Consider the following 27,935-nt stretch of genomic DNA (forward strand, 5'->3'; position numbering starts at 1 on the left):
AGTGTATTAGGAGCCACCCTGCTTCTGTGCGGAGCAGGAGCCCAGAAGAACAGCTGTGTCTGACCACCGAGCGACTTCTTAAAAACATCTTTTAAACATTTGATTTGGACAAGACGAGCGGGAGGCTATGGACCGGAGCGGGAGGCAGGAGGGCGGCGGGTTGGGGGGGGGGGGGGGGGGGGGGGAGAGGAGGAGGTCGTCTATTAAGCTGAGCCTGTCTATTTCTTGTGTCGCAAGGGAAGGAAAATGTTTGTTTAAATTTGAAAATTCATCTTGTAAACCATTTATTTTGCTGATTGAATTAGACTGTGTAAAGAAGCTGTCACAGTACAATAGAGCAAACCCAAAACACAGGCTGCAGCCTGGAGAACGCAAGCTGGCCTTCACAGGTAGTTGAAAATCATTAGGTTGTCACTGCTACCGTTGACAGGTTTTTGGATTTGTTTTGCTTCTACTTCCATATAGATCCACTTCAGGAAGGAGGCACAATCTTGTATTTATTTGGAAGATATGATATTAAGAATATATATTATTAGATATTAGATCATCACATTAAGAATAACGTAATTATTTCTTTGGTTGTAAAAGTGCAAATTAAGAGCTTCTTACACACACGAAAGACATTTCATCTTTTTATCCGTTTGTGTAGAAGTGAATAAAGTCAAACACAATCACTGTGATACGTTTACATTAATCATTACAGACTTAAGCACCGAATTCATAGAAAGGAAGTCAGCATGGATCAACTTCGTGTTCAATCTGGATTTATGTCTGTCGAGTAAATGCTCCCTGGAGCCTGCAGAAATCGACACCGATTAATTAACGACAGCAGCGCAACTAAACAATTTCAGGAAGCGATTACAGATCTTTCTTGGCAAACTAATCAATACTTCTTCTCTATGCGCAAGCACAGGCGCCCAACACACACAGCCCAGTAATCCCCCCACATCTTGTTCCAATGCTCCACTGTAAACTCCCTTGTGCAGCGTCTGTTTACGTCTGTCAAAAATATCACCCGTGCCTTTGTTTTTGGTTCCGCAATGGCATCGCTTTGTAAATCTAAGGGTATGTTGCACAAACATATCATCTCCCTCTTTGGAAAATATTTATAAACATCACATAGAATAAATACTGGAATCTCTATGGGCAGATTTTCTTTTCTTGTTGTTTTTTTTTTGGGTGCACAAAGAAAAAAGAGAAAAAGCCTTGATGATAGTTGGGTGTTTTGTCCGCCACAAAAGCTTGGACCTTGACAGCGGGGTCCTCCATGACCTCAGCTGATCCCCTCCACTCGTCTGGACCCAAAACATCAGACCAGTTCCAACATCTTCGCCCGCTTTCCTCGAACCCCATTAATTCCACCACCCAAGCCTCACCACCTGACCCCAAGTCCTTCCTGTGACCCGAGCCCCCCAACCCAATCCAGACACAACAGGGAGCAGGAAAGTGGTACTCACCCCAGAAGAAGTTTTGCTGACATGGTGTCACTGTGCTGAAAAGGCTGTTAGATGCCATAGCTGCCTCTGGTTGCAGCAAGCCCCACTTTTGTTCTTCTGTGGTTTCCTTGACCCTTGACACGTCCTAAACCAAGAGCACGCAGCATGTCATGAAGAAAAAAAAATGGAAAAGCCATCCACAAGACATGCTTTTACGTATCAACTATTTGGATGACCACAAGTAACAACCAGGTCTGGTTTTATAGAGGAAAAAAAAAATTGCAGAGACAAATATCGCCTTTGCGGATAGATCAGATGGTGTCGGACTTGCTTGCTTGGCGAGTGTGGTTGGAACGTACTTACTCGCTTAGCGCCGTCCTTGTGACTGGTGCTGGCCCGCGACGATTAACCATTTACACTCCAGGTTGCCCTCAAACACCAACCCCGAGCCGCACGTCTGTGGTTCTGTGGTTGTTTGGGAGGCGAGCAGAGCCCTCACACAACCCAAAAGGCACCAGCTTTAAAACTCGTCTCTTTCCTGCCCTCCATGTGCCGTCACTGGAGAGCCTGGGTCACATGCCCTCTGACGTCATCACGGCACAGCAGTTGAGTTGGGACAGCCTACCGTTGTGGCTTTCTTCCCTCTCCTCTCCTTGGACTTTTTTTTCCTCTACTCTCTGGCTCCCCTCCTCTCTTGCGCGTGGTTCGGCAGCATTTCCAGGCTCTCTGGGGATCGGGGTCTGACGCTCCCATGAGTCAGGAGGCTTCAGTGGGGGCAGCTTGTTCAACCGCCCATGCCTCCTCAGCATATGGGGAGCAGTGCTCTCTCTTGGGTTGGTCTCCCTTCACTCTTTCATCCCCCTCCCTCCTCACTCTCTCTCCTCAAACTCTCTCTCTCCCTGACACTGCTGCTCCTTCCCTCAACTCCTTTAGCAGGCTGCCGTGCTGCTCCTGTCTGCCTCTGAGCAGGGAGAGCTCAGCTTGGTAAGATTTGAGGGTGTGAGTGAGGAGTGAATGGCTGGCTGGCTGGTGGTGGTGTGAGACTGGGTGTGTACGCGCGTGTGTTTGTCTGCAACAGAAAGAATTGGGGAAGAGAGGAAAAAGCTGGACGAGCGCATGTGTGTGAAGGGAAAGCGGAGGTGGTGTGACGCTCTGCTTATTTACCGAGGAGCGTTTCTGAAGAGTCGTCTCGGTGCAGCCTGAATTTGTTCTTTCTCACTCCTTGCACGTTGCTGTGTCACAAACAGTAGTTATGTCACCGCGTTATTACCGTAATAGCCGTGTTTGTGCATGTATGCATCCAAGCTTATACTGAACTTTCATTGGCTCTCACTGAAGCAGCAGTCAGGGGGGCGATTCCCGTAAGAGGCCATAGATCATGGCCACCTGTCTTTTCTGTAAAAGAGATGTCTTCTAACAGGAGACACACACATACTATCACCCTGCCAAGAACGGCCTGCCAACCTGTAGCGCAGAGCAGGCAGGTCTCGACAATTAACAGTGAATCATCACACGCTCCCCACACACACACACACACACACACCGATTCCCACACCCTCGCACATCTCAGCACGGTTTGTCTTTTGATCCCTGATCACAGGTGTTTGTTACAACACATCACAAAAACGCAGACGGGGTGTTAGAGGAGAAGCAGAGGAATGTGTGGAATGAAGCTGGCAGTTCAGTCAGGTTGAAACTGTTAACAGTATCTTAATCATTCTTTCATTTGCCAGCAGGCATGTGTGACTAAGCAGCAAAGAGTCGAGCAGCTCCTCAGCCTTTTGTCTTTCTGTCTTAGGAGTTGTTTTTGCCAGTTGAAACGTTCTCCCTTTAATTAGCCGTTAGAATAAACCTATCAAATGCTTATAATTTATGAGATGATAGCCATTCATGTAGGTAATTTTGCTTTTATGTGACAGTTTCTTTTAATATTCTACCTAGGCATTGTTACCTGTGCCAATACACACTGGAGAACAGTCAACTTTTATTTATGTGGCTCACCACATTCATTCATTAAACCTACAAAGAAACAAAAAGAAGCAATAAACATATTAAGAGATACTACGTCCAGCTACTATGGAAAATACTCTTGTTGTGAGTGAAGATTATTGGGGGTGTTTCTTAATAGAAATGATACAAAGAAGCTCCAATGATCCAATGACACTGGGTTCTGTGGGTTGTTCATGCTACTTGTGATTTAAGAAAAATAATATATAATTCAGGCCCTGCTAATAATGTATGTGTCGATTGTAATGTATCCATACTGCTCCTGGTTTGGCAGGAGAAAATCACTCTCTATACACACAGATACACATTTTAGAAACAAATTAGAATAAGTGTTTTTTTTATTTAACAGTCTGCTTTTAAATACTATATTAAAAATAGACAGCACATTAAAATTTGGGTGTTTTTAAAAAAACATATAAAATAGCATTTAAATACCATGCTTAAGCAACAGTCATGAAAAATTTAGATCAAAGCCAAAGTCCACAATAAACAAATGTATCACTGTATCTCAAAAAAAGACCTAAACACACAGTCAACAAATCAATTAACACTACTGTGTAAAAACTAAGCATACTGTCATATTCTAGCAATTGAGTCTGAGCCCTTTTTGTTTCAAATACTACTACTAATATGTCAAACATAAATTATAACACCACTCCCCCTCCCCGAGAGGCACAACAGCATTTCCACAAGTCTTTGCCACCGACCTTATTTTCGTACAGCGAAACATTTTCCTTGGCGCGGTGCTTTGTAAATATTTGCTGTCTAAAACAAGAACATGCCTCTTGAGTTGCAGCGCATGTTACAGTATCCTTAGGGAAGGGCCATTCAGATCCTGCAAACACACCGACTATCACAGACAGTACCTGTTTCCGTGGCGAGATTTAATAGATCGTGTCATCCGTGCAGTTTACATTCACTCGAAATAGAAAATATTTAAAACCCCCAGAAGCAGCCTTCTGCAGTTGTTAGACGTTCTAAGTTTCAGATCACAGCAGTGCAGCAGCAAAGACAGACGCTTGCAGATCTGGATCAGTTTAGTGCTCGATACTTTAAGTATTTCAAGAATAATATTTAAGGTTATGTATAAACATTTTTAGGGTTACTGCAAATGGATGCTTTTCCGTCAGAAGTATTAAACTTTAGGACAGAGTCCAGCACCACCGAGTGCTGCTGAGCCACAGTAAATTGCATGCAGTTTGATGGGGATATAATTTGCACATCGTGATTGAATCTAAAACATGGAACGAAAAGTAAAGCATAAATGTCAAACCCCACTCACATGGCAGGAAACATAACTTCTTGGGTGGCACGGCATGTGATAAACAACCTTGATGGCGAAAATCTGAACTGTGATGATGCTGTAGTGTCAGATATCTTGCATGAATTCTGTCCGGGCTGCACAGATTTCAACTTTGCAGATGCCCGCCTCCCCCCCGATACAGCAGCAAAGATTCGTTGAAGTCGGCCCATCTCGCTGTCAGGTCAGAGGTTCACACACCTTATGAAAAACCACTGTGCACTTTTCCAGCACTGAAACTGCTGGTCTTCAAATCTGAAGATTTAACTCCCTCTAGATCAAATCCAGAAGACATCCAAATGAAAGGTTCTGACTTTGTTGGTATAAGAATTGTTTTTGGAACTTTGTGCAGTTCAGCAAAGCTCACTTGAAAAGCTATTCTTCGGATTTAAGTCGGCTTGATTGGAAGAATTTTTCTTTGGAAATTATGTTGACGAGAGAAGAGCCAAACACGGCAAAACCCATCCATGCTGGTATTTAGAGCTCATAAAAACACTGTTTTTATATATATATTTTGCACATCCAGGCCTATGTATAAATGTATAAATGCAGTAAAAGGAAATACTTAACTATACCTCGTCGCTTGGGGGTGTGCTAACAGTTTGAAGCTTTATTCTGTAACATTCGTACATCTTGCTGTCATAAAAAAAAAAAGAGAGAGATTTTATGTGCAGGTAATAATGTTAAAGGCTGAAATATAATGTGGAATATAATATTTCATTCATTACTGGTTCTCCACTGGTGGCCGTACACTAAGCTTGCTATACTTGTGTGCGGCGCTGAAGAGCTTGGCCATACTCTGAGCTCTGGCCAAGGTCTGCCCTGAGGACTGTGGTTGATGGCCCACCCTGCCAGACACTTTCCCTCTTCTACCACTCAGGACCACACACCTTCAAATGGACTCGCTTTGTTATCACAAGCTCTCGCAGACACATAATAGAGGTATCGTGTGTTGGAGCGCGCTTAAAAAACGACACATGCTATTAACGCAGCATGTGTGTAATGCAGTGCTGCTGTTTCCTCGCTCTGTCACAGCAGATGACCTTCGCAGATGACTGTTTTCAAAGAAAATTATTTCTGAAAAATATTGGGGGATAATGATACCTAAGATGGGTTAAAATGAACTCCGGCAGAGGCTGTCTGTATTCGTCTCGTCGCGAAAGCTAAAAATGACGTGACATAATTAGCCCGGAGCGAGACATTACACACACGGACGGATTACAGTATTAGAAAAGGAAGGGCTTATTAATAGCCCCGTTGGCTCGTGTTGTGTACTCTCTCTGGCGAGGCATCAGAACGGCCCGGTCGGGCAAACAGGCAGGTACAGTGATTCACTTTAACAGGCGACATCTGTAAAACGCCAAGGTAGTTTACACTGCGGCCGGGCCCGAATTAACGTGCTTTCGTTGGAAACAAACACCACTTGCAATCAGCTTCTGTTGGCCACCGCGCCACTGGTGTGAACGTAAATATCCCCTTACGCTGCTGCTGAGGCAGAACGGTGACCTGAAGCAACAGAATAAAGCGAGCGCCACGCAGAGGTTCGCTTCACGGGATCCAAAACTCATGGAAGTGAAAAACTTAATCTATCACGCCGTTTCGCCAAGAGGATGTTGATGTTCTTTGTGAATTGTTTGGTGAAGTACGGTATGGTATAATCTTAATGAAAAGTAGATATTTTTCTTTTGGAGTCCAGCAGCGGTATCTACATCTTCCAGTGACTTAAGGACCTTTCTTGTGGTGTCTGGACAGCTGTTTTTGGAGTCACAGCTATGAGGGAAAATAAAGTCGGCCTTTAAGTAATAAGGGGAAATGTTTAATATCGAATGGCGCGCGCACAACCTAAACACACATTAAAAATAGCTCTTGGAGTTGTGATTACATAAAATTGCAAAAAAGGAGAAAGTCAGATCACTGGTGGAGGCTGCGATGAGGAGGCTGTGGCTGACCACCGAGAGACTGAGCCATTTCTTCTTTTTTCCCCCCTTCTTCCATTCCTCATTTTAATCAAGGGCCAGTCCAGGATAAACAGTGCCTACCTACACTGCAGTTCAAACAGCGAGGCCCGCTGAGACCCAAGCGATGATTTCTAAATGTTCACTGACAAGTTGGTTTAATTTGTGTGCTAAGTAGATGGAGTTTGACTTATATATATCTTCCTTACTCTGGCGTGCATACCAGTCTCCCGCTATTTCTCCACCTCTGTGAAACTTCATGGTGCTTTTTGTATGAAAAGCATACTGGTCCTCCACAAATCCTGCTGTCTGGTTTATATATGCCATGCTGTGTTAAAGGTGAGGACAGGTCCTGCCGCTGAGGCCTGAAATGAAACTTACAGCAGCTTCTTCAGACCAAAGACCATGACTGAGGACCTTGGTGATGCTCCTGCTTCTACTCTATTCAGATTTTCTCTACAGTCCGCGTCCACTGAGACCGGTACAGTATAGTTGCGGCCGCCTGAAACCCTGTCATTGTGTGGTCAGTTGTCAACAGCTGAGAGATTTTACTATTGCTGCTAAGGCCAAGGTTGACAGAGTTCAAGTGGCTGAACTGCTAAGTCAGCATTATAATTACAATGCACCGATGATACAACTGTACGGCAACAAGGCCCGGGAGTCACATGACGCCCCCGGTCACATGATGTCGTCACTCCAGGCAAATGTCAATAACAGAAATGACTGTGTGTCATTCATCTCGTGCGCTAGGAAGAATAAATTAACTCTGCGCTGGCCGTGACTCAAATCTGGGGGTGACAACAGCCAATCCCAACCTGAATGAGCTTTCAGATGAGCTGCCGATTATGACTCTCACAAACTCAGTTTACTTGTTGAGGAGAACAAAGTGTGCCTGATAAAGGCAGACAGTGCTCTAGAGAAACAAGCTATTATGAGGAGGAGTTCGGTGCTGTGTCACTGACAATGCAGCAAACAAAAGGCTCTGTTGTCTTCTCCAGCCGGTGGGTTATTTTTTTCTTTTTTATTTTTGTGGGGCTTTTGTGATGGATAATTGCCCTCATCACATGATTTCATAACGCTGTGACTCGTCTTTCAGTCCCCGTGTAAGACAATAACAAGATAAAAAAAAACAAAAAAAAAACGGGGGGAGGCGTAGGGAGGTCTAAATCTGAATTTTTGACATTGTTAGAAGTGGCCGCTTTTCTTCCTTGTGGTGTATAATTTTAGAAAGATGTACGAGCAGGACGCTGACTTGAACCAGTCATAATACAGCCTGGAGCACAGGCACACAGGCCAGCTCCCAGAGTTCACTGGCGGCATTGTCTTAGGATAATCACACAACTGTACCATAGTTTATGGCCTTACATCTTATTTATATCAGAATATCAAATTCAAATCATATGGGGCTACTCCAAAGCCACGCTAACCTAGATTTATAACGACAAAAAGAACGCTGTCATGGTGTTTAGGATTGTACACATTTTCCTATTTTATTAACAATAAAACAGTAGAACAATGAGCACTGTTTCGGTTTCGGGATTTAAAAGGTGATATTTATCACCTGCATCTCTTGTAAGATTAATGTTTCCGTCTTGCTGACAGTATTATGCTAAAGTCTGCTGAAACCCAGTACAAATGAGTGTCTGTGTTTCTACCCCAAGGACTGGGCTGAACTGTAAACATTGTTCTCCACACAAAGCCGACTGTACGTGCACAGCGGTAACCCCCGGGGCATTGTCTATTAGATGTTTGGTAGGTATGCAATCCTCCTTCTGAGTCAGCAGAGATCAATCCAGGACAAGCCAACTGAGGAATGTATTTACTCCTCGTGGAGAAAACACTTCACTTCAAACAGAAAGCACCTATCATGTTATGATTATAATACATGTAGGAATTTCGCTTATTTAAGAGCGTAGTGGAATACACAGGAATGCATATATTACAGTATAGACAGCACGAAACACGTTCCAATATGCTTTGTTGTAACTCAAAGCAGGTTTTAAGCGACAGCAAGAAAGTTAGAAAGAGTCCATGCAACAAAGTGTGCGACAGGAAATCTTTATATTATATGTAAACAAATAAGATTTGCAAGTTAAATTATGTAGCAGTGTACCAAGAGTAAATACAGTTAAAAAGTTACCACTAGGATGTCTTGTTTTTCATGTTTGAAACAAATTTGCTACTATTAACACTACCTTATAAGGTCATTAGTAATTCAGTGGCGTCAATCTAAAAATATACTGATATGGTTTGTCCAAATCTAGGATTAAAAACCCAAAGTAAACATCTGCACGTGTTCAAACACAAACACACAAAGCGTGACATGCAGTGCATGTTTTTGATGTTGATAGTTGGTGCCATCTGTGAATGGAGCCTTGTGGTAGCAACATATTTGCATGCAGCATGAAAAATCATTCATGAGATCTAAACTGGCAAAAAGAGCCTAATGCAGTTTCATTTTCCTCGTACGTTTCTGCCTGCTGTAAGAGCGCCGTCTTTATTTCCAAACGATGCACAAAGCTACAAACCCTTTTTATCCCCGCAGCCTTAAACTGATCCAAACTTTTGAAGGGTACAGCCACAGTTAAATGAGGTTTCTAATATGTGTGCTTTGAACTCGACACTCACATAATGTTGCCTCTACAGCCCTATTTTGCAGTTGGTGGTTTTGGGATGTGTAGCTGTGAATTACAATGACTCCCTTTTCTTACTCTCAAAACATTCCTGCAGCCTGTGAGATGAAATGCTGGAATCCGAGGCATGATGCTAATTTGAAGACAGAATAAATCTATAAATCTGACTTAGTCTCTTGCCTGGGGATATACCGCCATGATAATTACAGGTTGACTTTACAGACATGCAGACATCTCTCATCTGTGTTGCTAATAGTATAACCAGCAGGCTGCTACGTGCTCACTCAATGTCTAGCAGTAGGGGTGAGCGGAGGTAAGCTGTAACAATGATATCATTATAAGTAGAAATTGGTCGGCTCAAATTGCATGTTGTGATGGCAAAGATTTACGGCAGTTTAAAGAGAATTATCTGTTTGTCGTTACACCGTGTGTCGTTAATGAATAATTCTGGAATAACCAATTAAAAAGAAACACATTCACCAAATCCAGATGTTACGTTTACGGTCGGGCATTAACTGGCAGCCAGAATTAAAACATATTGGGGAATATGCTGCAATGCTTCGATAGTCCCTGGCAAACAAACACATGTCCCCTTCAACTGGCAGTGTGGCTATCTGAGGAAGATCTGACACAAAGCATAACAGATGATATGGGAGGACATTGCTGCATCTGGTTGCAGTTAAATCCTTGTTTTGCTGTGTCCTTCAGACTTGGTGCCATAGGCCCAACAGCTCAAGCGAGTAGAGTTCATATGAACACAAAACCAACATGTGGTGCCTGGAAGACTCCCCACAAAGGTCAGCTCCAGGACTCACCGGCCCAGGAGACAATGGATCAGGACAGGGTGGATTGGATCTGTAGTGCAGGCCGTGGAAGAAAAAACACTATAAAGGCTTAAGGCATTAAAGGAGACCATTGGCCACTTGGGGAGGTTTACTGAGCTAGAATTTTAGAGACGAGGCAAAAAGTAGACGCGCTCAGATTTAATCTACCCTTCTAAAAAAAGAATAAAAATGAAAAAAAAAAAGTATGCTTTTCCTGTTTCTCTTTTTCTGTGAAGATGAGGGTTTTCTCAGCTGACTGGGTGGGCTGGATGAGCTCCACATTGGTGACCAATCAGGACAGGTAAGCCTTTCGTCAAACCCATCAGACTCTCTGATTCTCTAATACGTGACGAATTTGTATGTGCAGCGCTAACATGCTCTGACAACAGTTCCACCCAGGGTCGGTCAGCCTTTCTGCCTCTCCCCCTGTATTTGTAGGAGTTCATCAGAGGCACTTATATTGTTTTTGCATGGTCAGACTTTTCCGGGTATTTTTGCGGCCTCTTGTTTGCACACCTGGCGGAATTGTGAAAGTTTGTCTTGGGTCATGTGTGTTTACACACCCCAGGCCCCAGAGGTGACCCCATCACGCCACCGTCAGGGAGGCCAGCACTTGCGTGTGGCGATTTCCAAAGTGGCCAGGCTTGGAGAAGTGCCACACTGCCTGTGCTGCCTTTCAGCAAACTGGCCCCGCTCTGGCTGCGCCGGGAATGGGAAGGGGGCGTGAGGGGGGGTTACTTGTTGGCAGGGCTCTGCAATGTTTTCAGAAGCACAGATTTCTGGCAGCATCGCTCAATATGATGGAGAAAAATGCCTGCTGCTAATGAAAGCCAGCAGTGTCTCTCCAATTGGACCTCAACCCAAAAGGCATTATGTAACTGAGATACCGTAAACATTTCAAAATTATCTCTCAACAAATTATCAGTGTTTATTTTTTCCACATTATATGTGATGTATTTGAAATAGTTTGTAATTGAAGGAAAAGCTCTGAATGTAGGCAACGTTTCTTTGGAGACCAAGAACATTTAGTCTGCAATTATTTTTCTTTTTCATTAGCAAACAGTGCTTCGGCCAGCAGATTTCAAGAAGGCAAACACCAGGAATATTTTCTAGATGTTATTTGTAAGGACCTAATTTGTATCAATAAGCAGTCAAAATACAAAGACCGACTTCATGGCTTTAGGTCAGTGCTGGCTGTTTTGTTCAGGAGGTAATTAGAGTTCTGCCACTCTAATAAAATCAATATCCTGCCTTATCGGAGACACAGCACCTGCAATAATCAGCGACTTGTGAATGCTTCTCTTTCACTCATGTTTTGACAGTGGTGTTTTTGGCCCGAGCCCAGAGCTACACCTACAGTATATATTGGTCAAATATTTATCTTGTTCCAAAATACGTGGCTATATTGAGATGGGAATAGGGTTAGATGATTTAATGGGCACACCATAGGACTTTCTTGGGTGCCAAAGTTTTGCACTTTTGGTGGTCTTTTCAGACACTCCAAGGGTCGTTTAGGAGACCACGAGATGCCATGATTCAAGACCCACTGAGGGGACATGAAAGTGTGCAAAAGATGGAAGGGTCTGCACAGCAATTACTGCTCATCAAGGCAAATTTCAAAGGGTGACTAAACTGTTGAATGTCTTGCATATGAGAGATTTACAGTTTTTCCCCTTGCTGTCTTCCCTAAAGAGTCGGGGTGGGGAAGAAACATTTTTATGTCTGCACAGACATCACTGCCTCACAATTAACTATAAGCTTTTCTTTACTGGAGGAGATCTTTTAAGATTGTGAAGTTCACCAAAACCTACATTTGAAGAGGCATTCCAGCCTATCCAATGTACATATTTGCTGTAATGTTTACCGACTCCTGCTCTAGTGAAATATTACCATTTGATCCCACTGAAATAACAGAAATGAGACATTAAAGACAAAATCCACCTCAGTCTATATTTGGAATTCTAAAGCTTCCTCTCTTTGACTTTTATGCTGCGGACCAGCATAGAAAATGTGATTTTCCAGCATATTAAATGAACCAACTTGCACTCAAAATAGATTGAAGGAACACTTCATCCTTAAAGCTGTTTCCTCTGGAAGACTCCTTGCTCTATTTGAGAACCGAAGAAGTTTCTAACTCACACATCGCACTTCATATATCACAGTTACTGTCAACTGTCATAACCTTAAAAATAATATTTGTCTTGTTGTATTTTTCTCCATGTCATGAAATTTGATGAAATGATCTAAAGTGTCTTTTTGTGTTGTCTCTTGGATAACCAACCACAGGAATAGACATTTCCACGAGGCACGACTAAAGTTACAGCATGAGGAGAATGAATTAATATATATGAGTTCTGCTTTTTCACTCTAAAATGTGGTACTCTTACCTACCACGTCAGGCTTGGTTTAAAAAGCATTAAAGCTAGTTTTTATTTTCAGGTGTTGATACGAGACAATCTGTGGGGGCCAAATAAATGCACTTCTAAAAAGGGTTTTAACACATTCACACATTGGCTTAGTGTAATTTCTCCATTAAGACGAACATTATGCAAAAGTATTAAAACAAGTATTAATACATGTGTTCAGTGCTAGAAAATAGTCCCTGTTCATTTAATTAGATTTACCTGTTCATTTTTAATATAATAAAATAAAACAAACCTATTTATTTAAACCATGCACACACAACAATTAACACAACAATTAACACACAAATACCCCCCTCCTCCTCCCCCACTATACTGCATTGTTTGCTACACTTTGCGCCATACTGTACTATACTGAACCACTTTAATCTCATATGAAATTTCATATGCTGTTTTCACGACACTCAATAAGGCATTTTAAATTCTGTTATTGCTAAGCTGATTTAGAAATGTTTTAAATTGTCATCAATATCTTTAATATTTTTATTCATGTTTATTCTATTTATTTATTCTTTTATTCAGGTCAGGTGTCACTGGAAAAAAACATGAGATGTAGCCTGAACAGGCATTTAACAGTTACATCAAGATGAAATTACCAATTCATTATTCTCAAATAGTCATTGATATAAAAATCAGCATCATATTAAATGAGCTGTACGATACCATATAGTCCAGAATGGCACTGGTATAAAATCTATGTGATTCATCAAAAAGTGTCGTACCATCATATCAGTGTTATAGCAACGTGATGTTCGCTAACACAAAATAACAGAAGACCAAACATGTCTGAGAACGAGAGCGTCCTTTTTAGTGCCCAAAAAGGGAGTTACTTTATTATTATGGAAGTGCTTTGATTTAGCTTTAATAGTAGCTCACTGAAAAAGAGGGATGGAAAATGCCATTTGCTCTAATACACACTGGTGTCTGCAAGCTGCAAATAATGTTCACTGTTTTCTATTTTTATCTATATAAAAAAAAACAAACCCAAATACTGGTCCTAATCCTATATTGGTTAGACTCTACCAGACAAAGCACTTTTTTGTTTTTGTGGCAAAGTCATGTTTCAGTTTAAAAGACACACCATCACCACCCCAGTTGTTGGTAATGCATTCCCTTTTTAAATTCTGCGACCATACCTCCACTCTTACCATTTCTGTGTGTGTAAAATGGAGAAAAGCACTGTGGGATTCTGATAATCCTCTGTGAACCTTCCTAAATGTTTCATAACATGCAGAAACTTGGGTGGCCATGAAAAATGACATTTGACATTCAGAACTGTTTGCATTCATAACATTTATTACATTAGAGTTCAGTAATGGTGGTTCTTATTTTAATGGGCAGGATTATATGGAAGGCCGTGACGTTTATATTGAATCTGTTGCACCCAATTAGAGAGGAATGGTGGACACAAGGGTCTGCTCATTCACACGAGCCCACCGCCCCATTCACAAATATCCATTGCTCTAATACAACTGCAATGTCTTTGTGTTGTTTCAGGCGCCGTATCACTACGTTTCATTTATTTTGGGGAAAACTCAAAATGAATGATATATGTCATATGTTGTATTATTTAAGCATAAAACCTAATTCAGCAAGACATGATCTTGCACATTACTGCAAGGCTGCAGGGAGTTCAGGTTTCATAGTGTCAGGGCTCTAAAATTGACATTATCTTTTGGTGCGAGTACAAAAATGCCACGGGGGAGTCATCCGAGGCTAAGTGTGAACCGCTATTATAAAGTCTCGAAAGCAGCAGCAGCAGGTATCTTCTCTGACCGGCTCTTATAACCAGGGCCAGGTTTCCCTAAAGCATCTCTGTGCAACAGTAAGTTCATCTAGGTTTCACTGTAAGCTGATGTGCAAACATGATCTCAGTGTTGAGAAACTTAACAGGGCCCTTAAGTCACTGGAGCAATTACTTCAAACAAGAGTAATTTTTTCAACACAGAAAATGTATAAACCATAAACTAGAGCCTTCACCAGATAGCTCAGTGAAAAAAACAGGCCTCAGGGAATAAGGATGTCCCACCCAGGCTCATTCTCAGCTGGAGGAGAGAAAGATGGACTACAGCAGATGCTCATTGTGTGTCACATAACTGCATGAATGTGCCTGTATGATATACAAGTGACTCATCTCTTTCTAACAAACGCCTTCATTTTAATTTCAATTTACTGTCATGACAGCTGCAAGATAAAATATCACCAGTGGAGATACAGAGCCGAGTCAGAAAGCACGATGACTACCCACCTATTGAAGGCATGACTGAATATCAGGGCTGCTGCCAAGGGAGGGAGATCCCCTGCTAAACAATATGATATCACTTAATCCTGCTCCTATTCCCTGAGCAGTCAAGCTCACATAGGCTTTCCACTCAGTAGTGATGACTGGGCTCGCTGCTGATGAAAGCGAGCAGAGCCCCATTAAGCCTTAGGACTCATCGGTTCATCTGAGTAATTTGGAACAGGCACAGAATTAGGCGAGTGAGTGAGTGAGGGAGACAGACGATAGAGAGAGACAAACAACTGACTAACATATGTAGGATTTCTTCACTTTTGGTGGCATGTATGTTAAGGAAACAATGTGCAGTACACAGAGGGGTATTTGGTTTGATCTTTGGACATACATACATACAAGTCACTGTTGGAAACTGTGCTTTGTGAAAAGAGCCAAGACCAAGTAATAAATGTAAATTATTTAGAGTACAAACAAAGGAGAACAAGTTCCACAGACAAACAGTGTGGATTAATGACTAGTTACTGGGCACACACATTCACAGCACATATAATTAAGTCCATTTGTTTTTGGACAATGACACACTTTTTCTTATTTTCAATCAATCAATCAATCAATCAATCAATCAATCAATCTTTATTTATAAAGCACTTTTCATACAGAAAAAATGTAGCACAAAGTGCTTTACATAGTTAAAAGCAGCCCACCCCACCCTCCAACTCACTCCCCACACTCTCAATACACATATATCCCCCCACCCCCACCCACACACACGCGCACACTTAAAGAGTAAAAATTGGGCTGGGCTCGCATGAGCCAAGTGAGGAAACATTATAACAGAGAGCCGTCTGCACCGGGAGCCGGTCACAGACCGCAGCCTCCGGGCTGGGCACACAGCAGGAGGGAGGCCAAGGAGCCCCCCAACCAGGCTGAGAGGTAGGGCTGGGCCATATTATACCGTTCACGGTAATACCGGTATAATGTTAGGCAACGATAGGAAAATGAAATATCGCGATAGAATGGGAGTAAAACGCGCATGCGCAGTGCCTTTGTTTTCATACGCACATGGCCGATTGTTGAGTGAAACAGATGAACCAGAATTGGTTTGTAAAAATGGTGCAACTTCCGTGATGTGGAACTGGTTTGGTGTTTGTCCGTCAGATACACAACAAAGCACATTTTTTTGCAGAACATGCAAGCGGCCGTTGTTATTGTCGTATTTGTCGGTCTAAGATGCTCTTAAATCTGGGAGTAATCTGGGTCCTAAACTCCGTATGCTTCAGGTCAAACAACACTGCAGCATCACTTAGAGTTAAAAACTGTCTAAATTCTTTCATCTTTTTTTTTTTTTTTTTTTTGCCTGTCCCGTTTGGCTCTTTTGCCATCAGAATTGTTGTCTAAAGGCAAAGAAAGATGCCCAACGGATTTACTTTACCAAACTGACCATCCCAGCCTTGCCGTAATGGTCCATTTGATTCACCTTTTATTGTTTATTTTATTTTCACTTACTGAATACGGGACAGACTTGACTGGGGGAAAGAAGGGGAGAAAGAAAGAGGGAAAGAGAAACAGCTGAGAAGAGGGACGGGGGAGAAGGGCAAAAAACAAAAACCAACAGAACGGGCAGAGAAAAAAAAAATGCATATATCAATCACCTGGATCACCTGCTGAGAAAGAAAAAAGAAAGCAAGCAGAAGAGAACAAGAGTAATAGAATAAACAACATCACAATGATATATGGGAATATGACAGTAAATACTAAATATTAAACATTATTGTGCAGCACATAAGATCAACAGAACACAGTGTGCTTTGAGGTAGGAGCCAAAAAGGGTGTAGTTTGTGGGTGTGATCACCCGTGTGTACACCTGTGAGCATGGACGCGCTTGTTTTTTGTTTTTTAAAAGGTTCCTTCATGTAATAATCTGCTAGAGGGTGTGGGGGGGCCACAGCCCCGTCCTCCAGGGCGTGAAGCAGGTGTGGAGGAGATCAAAACTCCAGACATCCAGAGGCCCCCAGAACACAAGAGACCAAGGAAGACCAACAGAGGGGCAGCTGCGCCACTGTCCCGGAAAGAGCTGAGGAGAGTCCCAGATGAGGGCTCACTCAGCAGCCGCGGAGCAGAAGCCAGGGGGAGTTGCAGTGACGCGCCCGTGAGCTCCGCCGGCAGCCAGCTGCGCCTGAGTGACCGAGCCCCAGGCCGAGAGGCCGGGGGCACCCCACCTCCGAAGTGGCCCGAGCGAGCCCCAGGCTCCAGGCCCCGATAAGCGGCCGCCAAGGAGTGAGCCGGTGTGTACCTGGACGCCCATCCCCGGACACAAAGAACCACCAACGCACCGATGTCTGAGGGGGTCCGCCACTGGCAGGGGAAGTGGTGGTAGGGGGAGATAGGCCTCCAAACCTTGGAGGGCCTGAGATGTCCCCAGAGAGGTGGCGCCTGACACCCAACCTGACATATAGACACAGAAATACAGGCACACACAGATACAAACATCCATTCCCACCCTCATGCTCTCATATGCACTTACTCCACACTCAACCAACGTGGAGACAGACATAAAGAGACGTTGTACACACGATCACACTCCCCAAGCGTACTCTACAAACCGGGTCTAGGTGCCCCCGCCCCTGGAGGGGGGAACTGCACCCAGACCCAGGTGGTGTTTCCCTTTTCCCTGCGGTGGGGGGAGGCAGACCGCCCCGACTCCGCAGCAGCAGGAAGGCTCCACACTCCAGACCGCAGTCGGACGGCCAACTCCTCCTCCTCCTCCTCCTAGCCCCCCTGCTCCAGCAGGTCGCAGAGAATGGGGGTGAGAGAAGACTCCAAACCTCCCTCCACCCGCTCATTGTAATGTTGATGCATGTGTGTTCTAAGGTGCATTTAAAACCCAGGAGGGCTTGGAGCTACCTGCCAATTCTTTCATCTTTAATAAAACGATCAGCATTGCTGCTTTACCAGGTGTAACTATAAAGTTTAACTTCCAGGCATCCATGAAAACAAAAGTTATTACATTTAACGGAGTTAGAAGTTAGCAGGAAGCTAGCGGAAGTTAGCTCGCTAGTTTCGCTAGTTACCTAAGCATGATATTGCATGTTCTGACTGAGAGATTTCTGAAAAAAATCAAACGTACAGCTCTGCTATCACTTCCAACATAAATGAAGACAGGAAACTAAACAGCAGTGACGTTTGTAGGGTTACTGAAGTTGGGCTAGCTGGTATATAATGATTTGCTACGTGATCGCTAGCGACACAGCTATGTTAGCATAACATAAACAGTGAAGCTGGAGGACGAACACTAACACTTTTCCACTTATAAAAGTTAACGTGAAGGTTCTTCATGGTTAGAGACAAATGCAATCGCATGGCAGGATGCTGTAAACGGACCAAACTTCAGTCAGGAGAACAACTGAGATAATCCATCCACAATACGAGGTTAGTCATTAATATACTGCAACAACATGGGAATAGAGCAGCTGCCAGAGAATTCAACATTAATGAATCAATGTTACAGAAGTGGAGGAAGCAAGAAGAATGAGTTTAATAAAGTTTGATTTATCTGACTGCTTTGTTTCGCTTAATGTGCCTTATAATCCCGTGCACCTTATGGTCCGAAAAATGCGTACTGCACACTGCAGTTTAATGTTGCAAAGCACCTCTTTTTAACTTCAGTGGATATTATACATGGTTATGCTCAGGATATGTCAGCCCATTTCTACTGGAAATGCCTTTTGGTTAAACTTTCAGCAAGGAATTTGCATTTGCACTGTTACATTTTTATAAAGCTTTAATGTACATAAAAACCAGCTTCTTGTTTAAGTGAAAATAAATGGAAGGTTGTCTTTTTGCGCTAGTAATGTTGTGGAGTTGTATTTTGTCTCGCATCAATTATATCGTCGGTTATATCGTTATCGCAAATTTTCAAATATATATCGTGATAAATATTTTTGGCCATATCGCCCTGCTCTACTGAGAGGACCCCAGAGACCCAGCAGCCACGGTCAATAACAGCCCCGGTGCAGAGAGCGCCCTCCGAGGAAACACTGGAGATATGACGCAATACAATATATACAGGGTAAAATGATAAAATAAATAAGAACAGGATACAATATAAATATAAATATAAATAGAGTAAGAAGATTAAAAAATGAATAAGAATAAAATCTAAAAATATTAGGTAAATCCTAAATTAATAATAGAATGACAGGATAGAATAAATAAGCATAAAAAATAAATAAACGCTAAGTAAAAGCTAAATTAAAAAGGTGGGTCTTGAGCCTGTTCTTAAAAACATGTACGTTCTCTGCGGCCCTGAGCTCCTCCGGCAGGCTGTTCCACAGACGAGGACCATACCACTGAAAAGCTGCCTCTCCGTGAGTATGTGTCCTGACTTTAGGGACAATCAAAAGGCCAGTACCAGAGGACCTCAGGGTCCGCGAGGGTTCGTATGGTAAAAGCAGATCTGAGAGATAAGAAGGCCCAAGACCATTAAGACATTTAAAAACCAATAAAAGAACTTTAAAATCGATCCTGAAACACACGGGGAGCCAATGCAGCGATTCTAAAACCGGTGTAATGTGGGCCCGCCCTCTGGTCTTCGTCAGCACACGAGCTGCCGAGTTTTGCAAGAGTTGTAAAGTTGAAATATTCTTCTTAGGAAGACCAGAGAGCAGGGCATTACAGTAATCAATGCGACTGGTAATAAAAGCATGCATCAGCATCTCCGTGTTGGCCCGAGAGAGAATAGGGCGGACTCTGGCTATATTTTTTAGATGATAAAATCCAATTTTGGTTACATGTTTAACATGTGGGATAAAACCAAGCTCAGAGTCAAAAATAACACCCAGGTTTTTCACTTGTAGCGAAGGACATAGTGAAAATGCCTCTAATTTAGACAAGAGTTTCTCTCTCTGAGCCTCAGGACCGACGATTAAAACTTCAGTTTTGTCCTGGTTAAGCTGTAAAAAGTTTTCTGCCATCCAAGATCTTATATCCAAGATACAGTTAAAAAGGGCATCTATTGGTCTGGTGTCATCAGGAGACACGGAGATGTACAGCTGCGTGTCATCAGCGTAACTGTGAAAGTTCACTCCATGCCTCCTGATGACACTGCCGAGAGGGAGCATATACAAATTAAAAAGTACAGGGCCTAGAACCGACCCTTGAGGCACACCACATGTCATTTTATGGATCTTAGAGGAGCATGTATCCATACTCACCATAAAAGATCTGTCAGAGAGATAGGAAGTGAACCAGTTGTGTACAGCACCAGAGAGGCCCACCATGTGTTTCGGTCTGTTCAAAAGAATAGCGTGGTCTACTGTATCAAAGGCTGCGCTTAGATCCAGTAGCACCAGGACTGAGAGCTTTTGGGCGTCCCAGTTACATCTAAGATCATTTAAAACCTTTAGGAGAGCAGTCTCTGTGCTGTGGTTCACCCTAAATCCAGACTGGAATATCTCCAGGATCTGTCTATCATTGAGAAAATCAGTAATCTGAGTAAAAACAAGTTTTTCTAAGACTTTACTTAAAAATGGTAAGTTGGATACAGGTCTGTAGTTATTAAAATCATTACAATCCAAATTGCTCTTCTTCAGAAGGGGCCTCACCACCGCCGTTTTAAAGGCAGCAGGGAAGACACCCAACTGAAGAGAGCAATTCATCATGTATAAAAGCTCAGCCTCAAAAAATCCATAAAGTGTTTTAAAGAGTGAAGAAGGGATTGGATCTAAAAGACATGTGGTGGGTCTCACTGTGGAGAAAACCTTCTGAAAGTTCTCAGCATTAACCAGGACAAAGCTGTCCAGTGTCTCCTCAGGTACAATCAAGCCCTCAGATGTGTTTACAATCATATCGCGATTAGATAAAATATCAGATCTGATGGCGCTGATCTTTCCCCTGAAGTGGTCTGCAAACTGCTCACAGAGCGAGTCTGTGGGGGTTCTTTGGGAGCTGTTAAAATCAGGGTTAAATAAATGATCTATGGTGGAAAAGAGGACCTTGGGATTATTTTTGTTAATACTGATTATTTTGGCGAAGTATGAATTTCTTGACTTCCTTAATGTATTATTGTACATTTTAAGTTGCTCGGAAAATATTTGATGGTTGATATTATTTTTATTTTTCCTCCATCTCCTTTCTGCTGCCCTGCAATTTCTTTTGAGTTTTTTGACTTCTTCGTTTCTCCAGGGTGATGCATGTTTTACGTTAATCTTTTTGGTGGTGAGTGGAGCAACGGAGTCAAGGCTTTTCTTCAGTTTGCTGTTAAAATAACTAAAAATCAAATCGCAGGGTGCAGGTAAAATCACAGGGGGGCATTTGACTAAAACCCTGGTAAAATTTGCAGCCACTTCAGAGGTTAGATAGCGCCTCCTCACAGTTCGCACTGAGGTCTTCCACTGAATAAAACCGGTGATGTTAAAAAACACACAGTAGTGGTCAGAGACAGCCAAGTCAACAACAGAGGACACGCTGGTGGACAGCCCATGGGTGATGACCAGGTCCAGAGTGTGTCCTTTTGTACACAACCACAGTGGATTTTAGAAAAAACAATCATGATGTGATTGAAGGACAAGCTTTCAAAGGGTTTGACAAAATAACAGAATTAACTGGTTGGCAATTACAGCCATGCATACACTGAAGCTCCATTTTCAGAGGCTTAAAAGTAATTAGACAACTGACTGACAAGCAGTATCATGGCCAGGTGAGGTCTTTTCTTTTGCTAATCCATGACAAATTAGGCAGACAAAAGATCTGGAGTTGATTCCAAGAGCTGAACCTGAATTTGGTAGCAGTTCACTATAAATCCCAACATGAGGTATGTCGATACAGGTGGTCAGAAAGATTACAAAAAAGCCTAAGGAGCATTCAAATCAAAATCATCTAACCAAGTCAAGAACACTTTCCAGGAGGTAGGTATGAATTGTGAAGGTCTACAATCAATAGTCGCCTTCATGAATGTAAATGTAGGGGGTTTTACAACAAGGTGCAAACCACCGGTTACACTCCTGGTCAGGAAGGCCAGATTAGACTTTGCCAGAAAAAAACAACAAAAAAAAACAAAAAAAAAAACTTTGTGGACACAGTTGTGGAAAAAAATTAATAAAAAAATCTTCAGTCACATGAAACCAAGATTAACTTGTGCCAAAATGATGGGAGGAGAAAAGTATGGAGAACGAAAGGAACGGCTCACGATCTAAAGCATACCGAATTATCTTTCAACCATTGTGGAGGCAGTGTTATTGTATGGACATGTACGGTTGCCAGTGGAACCGGGCCACTAGCGTTTATTGATGATGTGACTGTTGATAGAAGTAGCAGGATGAAGTGTGCAGGGATACTCTCCCTGCTCAGACTCAGCCACATGCTGCATAACTGGACAGTACTCACAGAGTAAATGGATAATGCTTAAAAGCATACTTGAAATGCAACCCAAGAGTTTGTCAAGGCAAATAAATCGGATATTCTTCAATGGTTAAATCAGTCACCTGATCCCAGTTCAATAAAGCAGACTTTTCAGTTATCAAATACAAAACTGAATGCAGAAAGACCCACAAACAAGCAGCAACTGGAGGTGGCTGCAGAAAATGATTGACAGAGCATTCGGTGAGGTCCACGAGTTCTGGACTTCAGGACTATACAGTGGGGCAAAAAAGTATTTAGTCAGCCACCGATTGTGCAAGTTCCCCCACCTAAAATGATGACAGCGGTCAGTAATTTGCACCAGAGGTACACTTCAACTGTGAGAGACAGAATGTGAAAAAAAAATCCATGAATCCACATGGTAGGATTTGCAAAGAATTTATTCGTAAATCAGGGTGGAAAATAAGTATTTGGTCAATAACAAAAATACAACTCAATACTTTGTAACATAACCTTTGTTGGCAATAACAGAGGTCAAACGTTTACTATAGGTCTTTACCAGGTTTGCACACACAGTAGCTGGTATTTTGGCCCATTCCTCCATGCAGATCTTCTCGAGAGCAGTGATGTTTTGGGGCTGTCGCCGAGCAACACGGACTTTCAACTCCCACCACAGATTTTCTATGGGGTTGAGGTCTGGAGACTGGCTAGGCCACTCGAGGACTTTCAAATGCTTCTTACGGAGCCACTCCTTTGTTGCCCGGGCGGTGTGTTTTGGATCATTGTCATGTTGGAAGACCCAGCCTCGTTTCATCTTCAAAGTTCTCACTGATGGAAGGAGGTTTTGGCTCAAAATCTCACGATACATGGCCCCATTCATTCTGTCCTTAACACGGATCAGTCGTCCTGTCCCCTTGGCAGAAAAACAGCCCCATAGCATGATGTTTCCACCCCCATGCTTCACAGTAGGTATGGTGTTCTTGGGATGCAACTCAGTATTCTTCTTCCTCCAAACACGACGAGTTGAGTTTATACCAAAAAGTTCTACTTTGGTTTCATCTGACCACATGACATTCTCCCAATCCTCTGCTGTATCATCCACGTGCTCTCTGGCAAACTTCAGACGGGCCTGGACATGCACTGGCTTCAGCAGCGGAACACGTCTGGCACTGCGGGATTTGATTCCCTGCCGTTGTAGTGTGTTACTGATGGTGACCTTTGTTACTTTGGTCCCAGCTCTCTGCAGGTCATTCACCAGGTCCCCCCGTGTGGTTCTGGGATCTTTGCTCACCGTTCTCATGATCATTTTGACCCCACGGGATGAGATCTTGCGTGGAGCCCCAGATCGAGGGAGATTATCAGTGGTCTTGTATGTCTTCCATTTTCTGATGATTGCTCCCACAGTTGATTTTTTCACACCAAGCTGCTTGCCTATTGTAGATTCACTCTTCCCTGTCTGGTGCAGGTCTACAAAACTTTTCCTGGTGTCCTTCGAAAGCTCTTTGGTCTTGGCCATGGCGGAGTTTGGAGTCTGACTGTTTGAGGCTGTGGACAGGTGTCTGTTATACAGATGATGAGTTCAAACAGGTGCCATTCATACAGGTAACGAGTGGGGGACAGAAAAGCTTCTTACAGAAGACGTTACAGGTCTGTGAGAGCCAGAGATTTTCCTTGTTTGAGGTGACCAAATACTTATTTTCCACCCTGATTTACGAATAAATTCTTTACAAATCCTACCATGTGAATTCATGGATTTTTTTTTCACATTCTGTCTCTCACAGTTGAAGTGTACCTCTGGTGCAAATTACTGACCTCTGTCATCATTTTAAGTGGGGGAACTTGCACAATCGGTGGCTGACTAAATACTTTTTTGCCCCACTGTATGTATACAAAGAGGTGCAATCTTTATAGTTCATGCCATGTTTTTTAAAGTCTTGGAATTATAGCTGAAATCACATCTTGATTCTGTGATGTAAAATCTACTGTGAAAAAATAAATGATTAAGGACCTGACTGTGCATGTTCGGTTAGGGATTAGCTGGTTGAACGTACTGCTGCCTCCTCCTCTGTGAACACAGTCAGGGACACTGGTGAAAGCTAACTTAATATTCATTATGAATCTAATGGAATGTCTTCAAGCAAGAGACGCGAGATGAAATCACTGGATTCGTTGCTGGATAAAACTTTTGAAAACAAGCCAGTGAGTCTCAAAGTCAATAAACTGAGTAAGAATATACTGATTAGCTGTAACTTAAGGGGAAATTATGGTTCAGAGGTGGTCAGGGTTCTGGCAGTCTGTTGGCAGCTAGGGATTGCCCTACAAAGCGCTGAAGTGAAACTGGGTGTTAAAAGCAATGGAAAGTGTTCACTTCAGCCACTGTCTGTATTTTTATGCTGTATTCATGTTTTTTTGTTGATTTGTTTGTTTGTTTTTCACACTTCTCCCATTCCTGGTGAACTCAGCTGTTGATCCCTTCCCTGTTTCGCCCCATTTTTCAACCAATCAGCATTAGATCGACACGCAATGTCATTCGCATTGAGAAACATGGGTTTTTGGAGGACTCTACAGGAGTGCGTTTTTGTTAGTTAAAATCTCATCTCCGCAGTATTGTACATTAAGCATTAGATAATTGTGTTTCTGAGCCATTCCTGTTACCTTTGATTCTCAAACTGTGCCCCCCTGGTGGGGCTGCAGTCGAAAACAGAAATGACATCATTATGTACAGTTACATAGTTATTTAAAAGTATTTAAGGGGAATTAAAATGAGGTGGTTGATTTATTGGTTAGTGATATTACTTTTATTCTGACCTAAATGTACTGTTCTTGGGTCACGTATTGATCTTGGCAATTTATAGATAACTTGTAGCCAACAACCTGCGCTGTTTATGCTTTTTCGAATAAAAATTTCAAGAAACTACATCACTCCCTCTTGTATTTTGATTAGACTGAACATTTAAGACTAGGTGGGCTTTGTTTTTAAGTGGGCCGCAGCAGTCTTGACTTTGGGAATGCCTGATTTAGAATCTTTCCAGGTTGAACCACTGTAAGTGCTGGGAAGGTTATTTCATTAAGGAGATTGAAAAAAAAAAGATTTTAGAAACAAAATAAAGTTGAAATTTCATCACTTAAACCACTTTTGTGCAACAACATAGCAACCATACACAGCCTGGTAATAAGAGTTTGAGAAATCAACACAAGAAAGTCCATAAAAATTGAACAACTGATAGGGCTGTTCGATATAACGATATATATCGGATGACGATATAAAAACGTCTATCGTCTCATTTTACGCTATCGTTTGTTTCGTGGTGTCGCAAAATAAACTCTTTACAGCAATATTTGTTCATGGTTCTGATGGTCACTGTAGTGGCTATATTCATTTCTTAAAGTTCTCTCTTTCTCTTATATTTAATATAACCACACTACGGACGGACAAGCGCCTGTTTTTATGCGTTGTGTTTAGCAACAACGATGATAACAGCATTGCGTGTCCACTTGTTTATGTTCCACATAAACCTTTCACAATAAAGCTCAAGATCCTGTTGAGACTTTTCAAAATAAACTGAATCACGTGAAAGATGCAGATTTTTACGGATGAGAATTAAGAAAGAGCCGCCAGGTGCTAAAAAATAAACCTTAGACTCAAACGTTAGAGCAGGCTTTTCCCCGCAGCAAGCTGTGTAATAAATACTCACAAAGAAAAGGGCGGCCTTTACAACTTATGTCTAAAAATGTATCGTTTCATGCATCGGTTAAAACACTCGACTCCAGGTCCACGACGCCCAGCTGGAAACACTTCCCGCAAGTCGAGCTGCCCGAGATTCACAGAATTTACAGGAAATGTTAAATTCTTGTGATTTATATCGTTATCGGACGATAGAGGTCTTATATCGGGATATGAGATTTTGGTCATATCACACAGCCCTAACAACTGACGACAACCTGGAAAAAACAAACCAAAAAATAAACGCCAAAACCCATCTCCCTGATGATGTTGCACTCAGTTTAACAGTTTAATGACTCACATTGTCCTAATGTTCTGTAAAATAAAAGATGCAAATGATCAAATGTTACATAAAAGCTTTTTTATTGGAAAAATATTCGAGGCCAATCTCTTCAAAACTGCTGGTCTTAATTTTCTTTTTCTGCAAATGCAGCTGATTAAACTTTGTCACTGTCTGACCACAACCCTGTCTGTGAATATCTCCACAATCTGTCTGAACTGATACACTAATAACTCCTAAATCCCAAATTTTAAAGAGTAGGATGAACACAACACTGAAAATGGGACCATTCACTCTCTTTTTCAGGCTGTACCATCTCCAGTTAGTTGTGTACTATAAATAACTCCCCTTACACGCTTGTCGCTCAACCACTTTTTCCATGTATATGCCTGTTAACAGTCTAAACCTCATTTTGAAATAAAAGAATATAAAGTGTGGCGCCCTGGAAGTAAATTTTCCTCTCTGGCCTAGGGGCTCGCTTCTGGGCCATGAACTACATCTGGCTGGGACCTTTGTTTCATATACTTTCCCCTCCTTCATTTCCTGTGTTCTGTCTTCTTCTGCATGAAATAAAGGCAGAAAATGGCAGAAAATAAATTGCTGCAGAATACTTTCACTTAAAACTTTTAAGGATTATGAGAAGTTACATTTCAGTATAGTTTTAAATGAAATGTTAAACTAGTTAATAAATTGGTGACTCTACCCCCTTAAAATAGCTTAAGAAATTAATCTGCTTCTCTGTTCGGTTGTATCAGCTTTATTAAAATTCCAAATGTGCAGTACAGAGCACATCCACTGTGACTCATTTAAAAGTTGAAAGACTTGTTTGAGCCCTGCAGTTTCTCTAACTTCCGGACTATATAGGTCAGGGAAACCTGCCAAAAGCCTTCCTGCATATTGGGCACATGTGTTATGCCACACATCAATGACTGACATTTGATGTTTTCTACCTCTCCACTTCCTCATCGCTCCCCCGTCTCTTCTGGCTCCTCTCACCTCTCTGTTCTGCTTTCCTCTCCTTCCCCTTTCCCTCCATCTCTTGTTCTTTTCTCTTGTCTTCGTCTCCTCCTCCCTTGGGTAGTGATTGTGATGGAGAGGTTAATCCGGCCGGCATATGGTTGCCATCGGCGGCAGATCTACCCATAATGGTGGATGGACAGTGTAGGCTAATCACGATCTTTGATCCTTCGCGAAACCCTCAGCTCGCGTGGCTCTGATTTCCCCGCATCGCTGCCACACTGAAATGAGGAGGCCCTGCTGCTCTGGAAGTCATTTTGGGCTTATTACTTAAGCCTCAGCGTATCCCCATTGTCTTTGCAAGCATTGGAAATGACTAGAGGCTGTGCTTCTGTGCAGTCAGTGGTGTGGGTATTTCCTCCAACTGTGCTTCTTTGTTGGCCAACTTTGTGCCTTCTCGCCCTCTTTCCACGGGAGCCAACTTTTGATGGGAGCTTTAATTTGATGTTGTTAAGGTTGTATGGTTTCAACTTTGCCATTTCTTTGGCTTATAGTAGTCGGGCTTTTTTTTTTTTTTGCTTTTTTCCCATGTGAACTCAAAGCCGAACGTCCTAAAATGGCCTCCAGATTTATTGGTGAGCTTTTTCGCGATCCGAGCCAAAGCAAGAACATTACTCAGCAGCAATTACTACGGCAGTTGACAGGATTGCTGTTTGCCACAACCTACGCACATCCAAACGTCAAGGTGTGCAGTGACTGAGAAGCGCAGTGTTTTTGAAGCCTGCACAATTACAGCTTACGGAC

At 42.5% G+C, this 27,935-nt stretch overlaps 1 protein-coding gene across 4 annotated transcripts in view; it reads right to left on the reverse strand.

Moving 5' to 3' along the window:
- runx2b (RUNX family transcription factor 2b) overlaps positions 1 to 27,935 on the reverse strand; it is a 78,391-nt gene that overhangs the window by 38,261 nt on the left and 12,195 nt on the right. The window contains exons 1-2 of one of the 4 annotated variants that reach the window (XM_085246259.1): positions 1,800 to 2,560; positions 1,458 to 1,581 (exon numbers count right to left, since the gene is read on the reverse strand). The exons of 1 other annotated variant lie outside the window; for it this stretch is intronic. In XM_085246259.1, the coding sequence (XP_085102385.1) occupies positions 1,458 to 1,515 (58 nt within the window). In that variant the 5' untranslated portion in view covers positions 1,516 to 1,581; positions 1,800 to 2,560. Of the gene's footprint in view, positions 1 to 1,457; positions 1,726 to 1,799; positions 2,561 to 27,935 lie in introns of those variants that run through there. 2 more of the 4 variants (XM_085246254.1, XM_085246255.1) reach the window with 2 other exon arrangements.

Source organism: Mchenga conophoros, linkage group LG15 (genome assembly GCF_057382185.1).
Source record: "Mchenga conophoros isolate Kocher_MC1m ecotype Shallow Benthic linkage group LG15, M_conophoros_male_GT1.1, whole genome shotgun sequence".
Lineage (NCBI taxonomy): Eukaryota > Metazoa > Chordata > Actinopteri > Cichliformes > Cichlidae > Mchenga > Mchenga conophoros.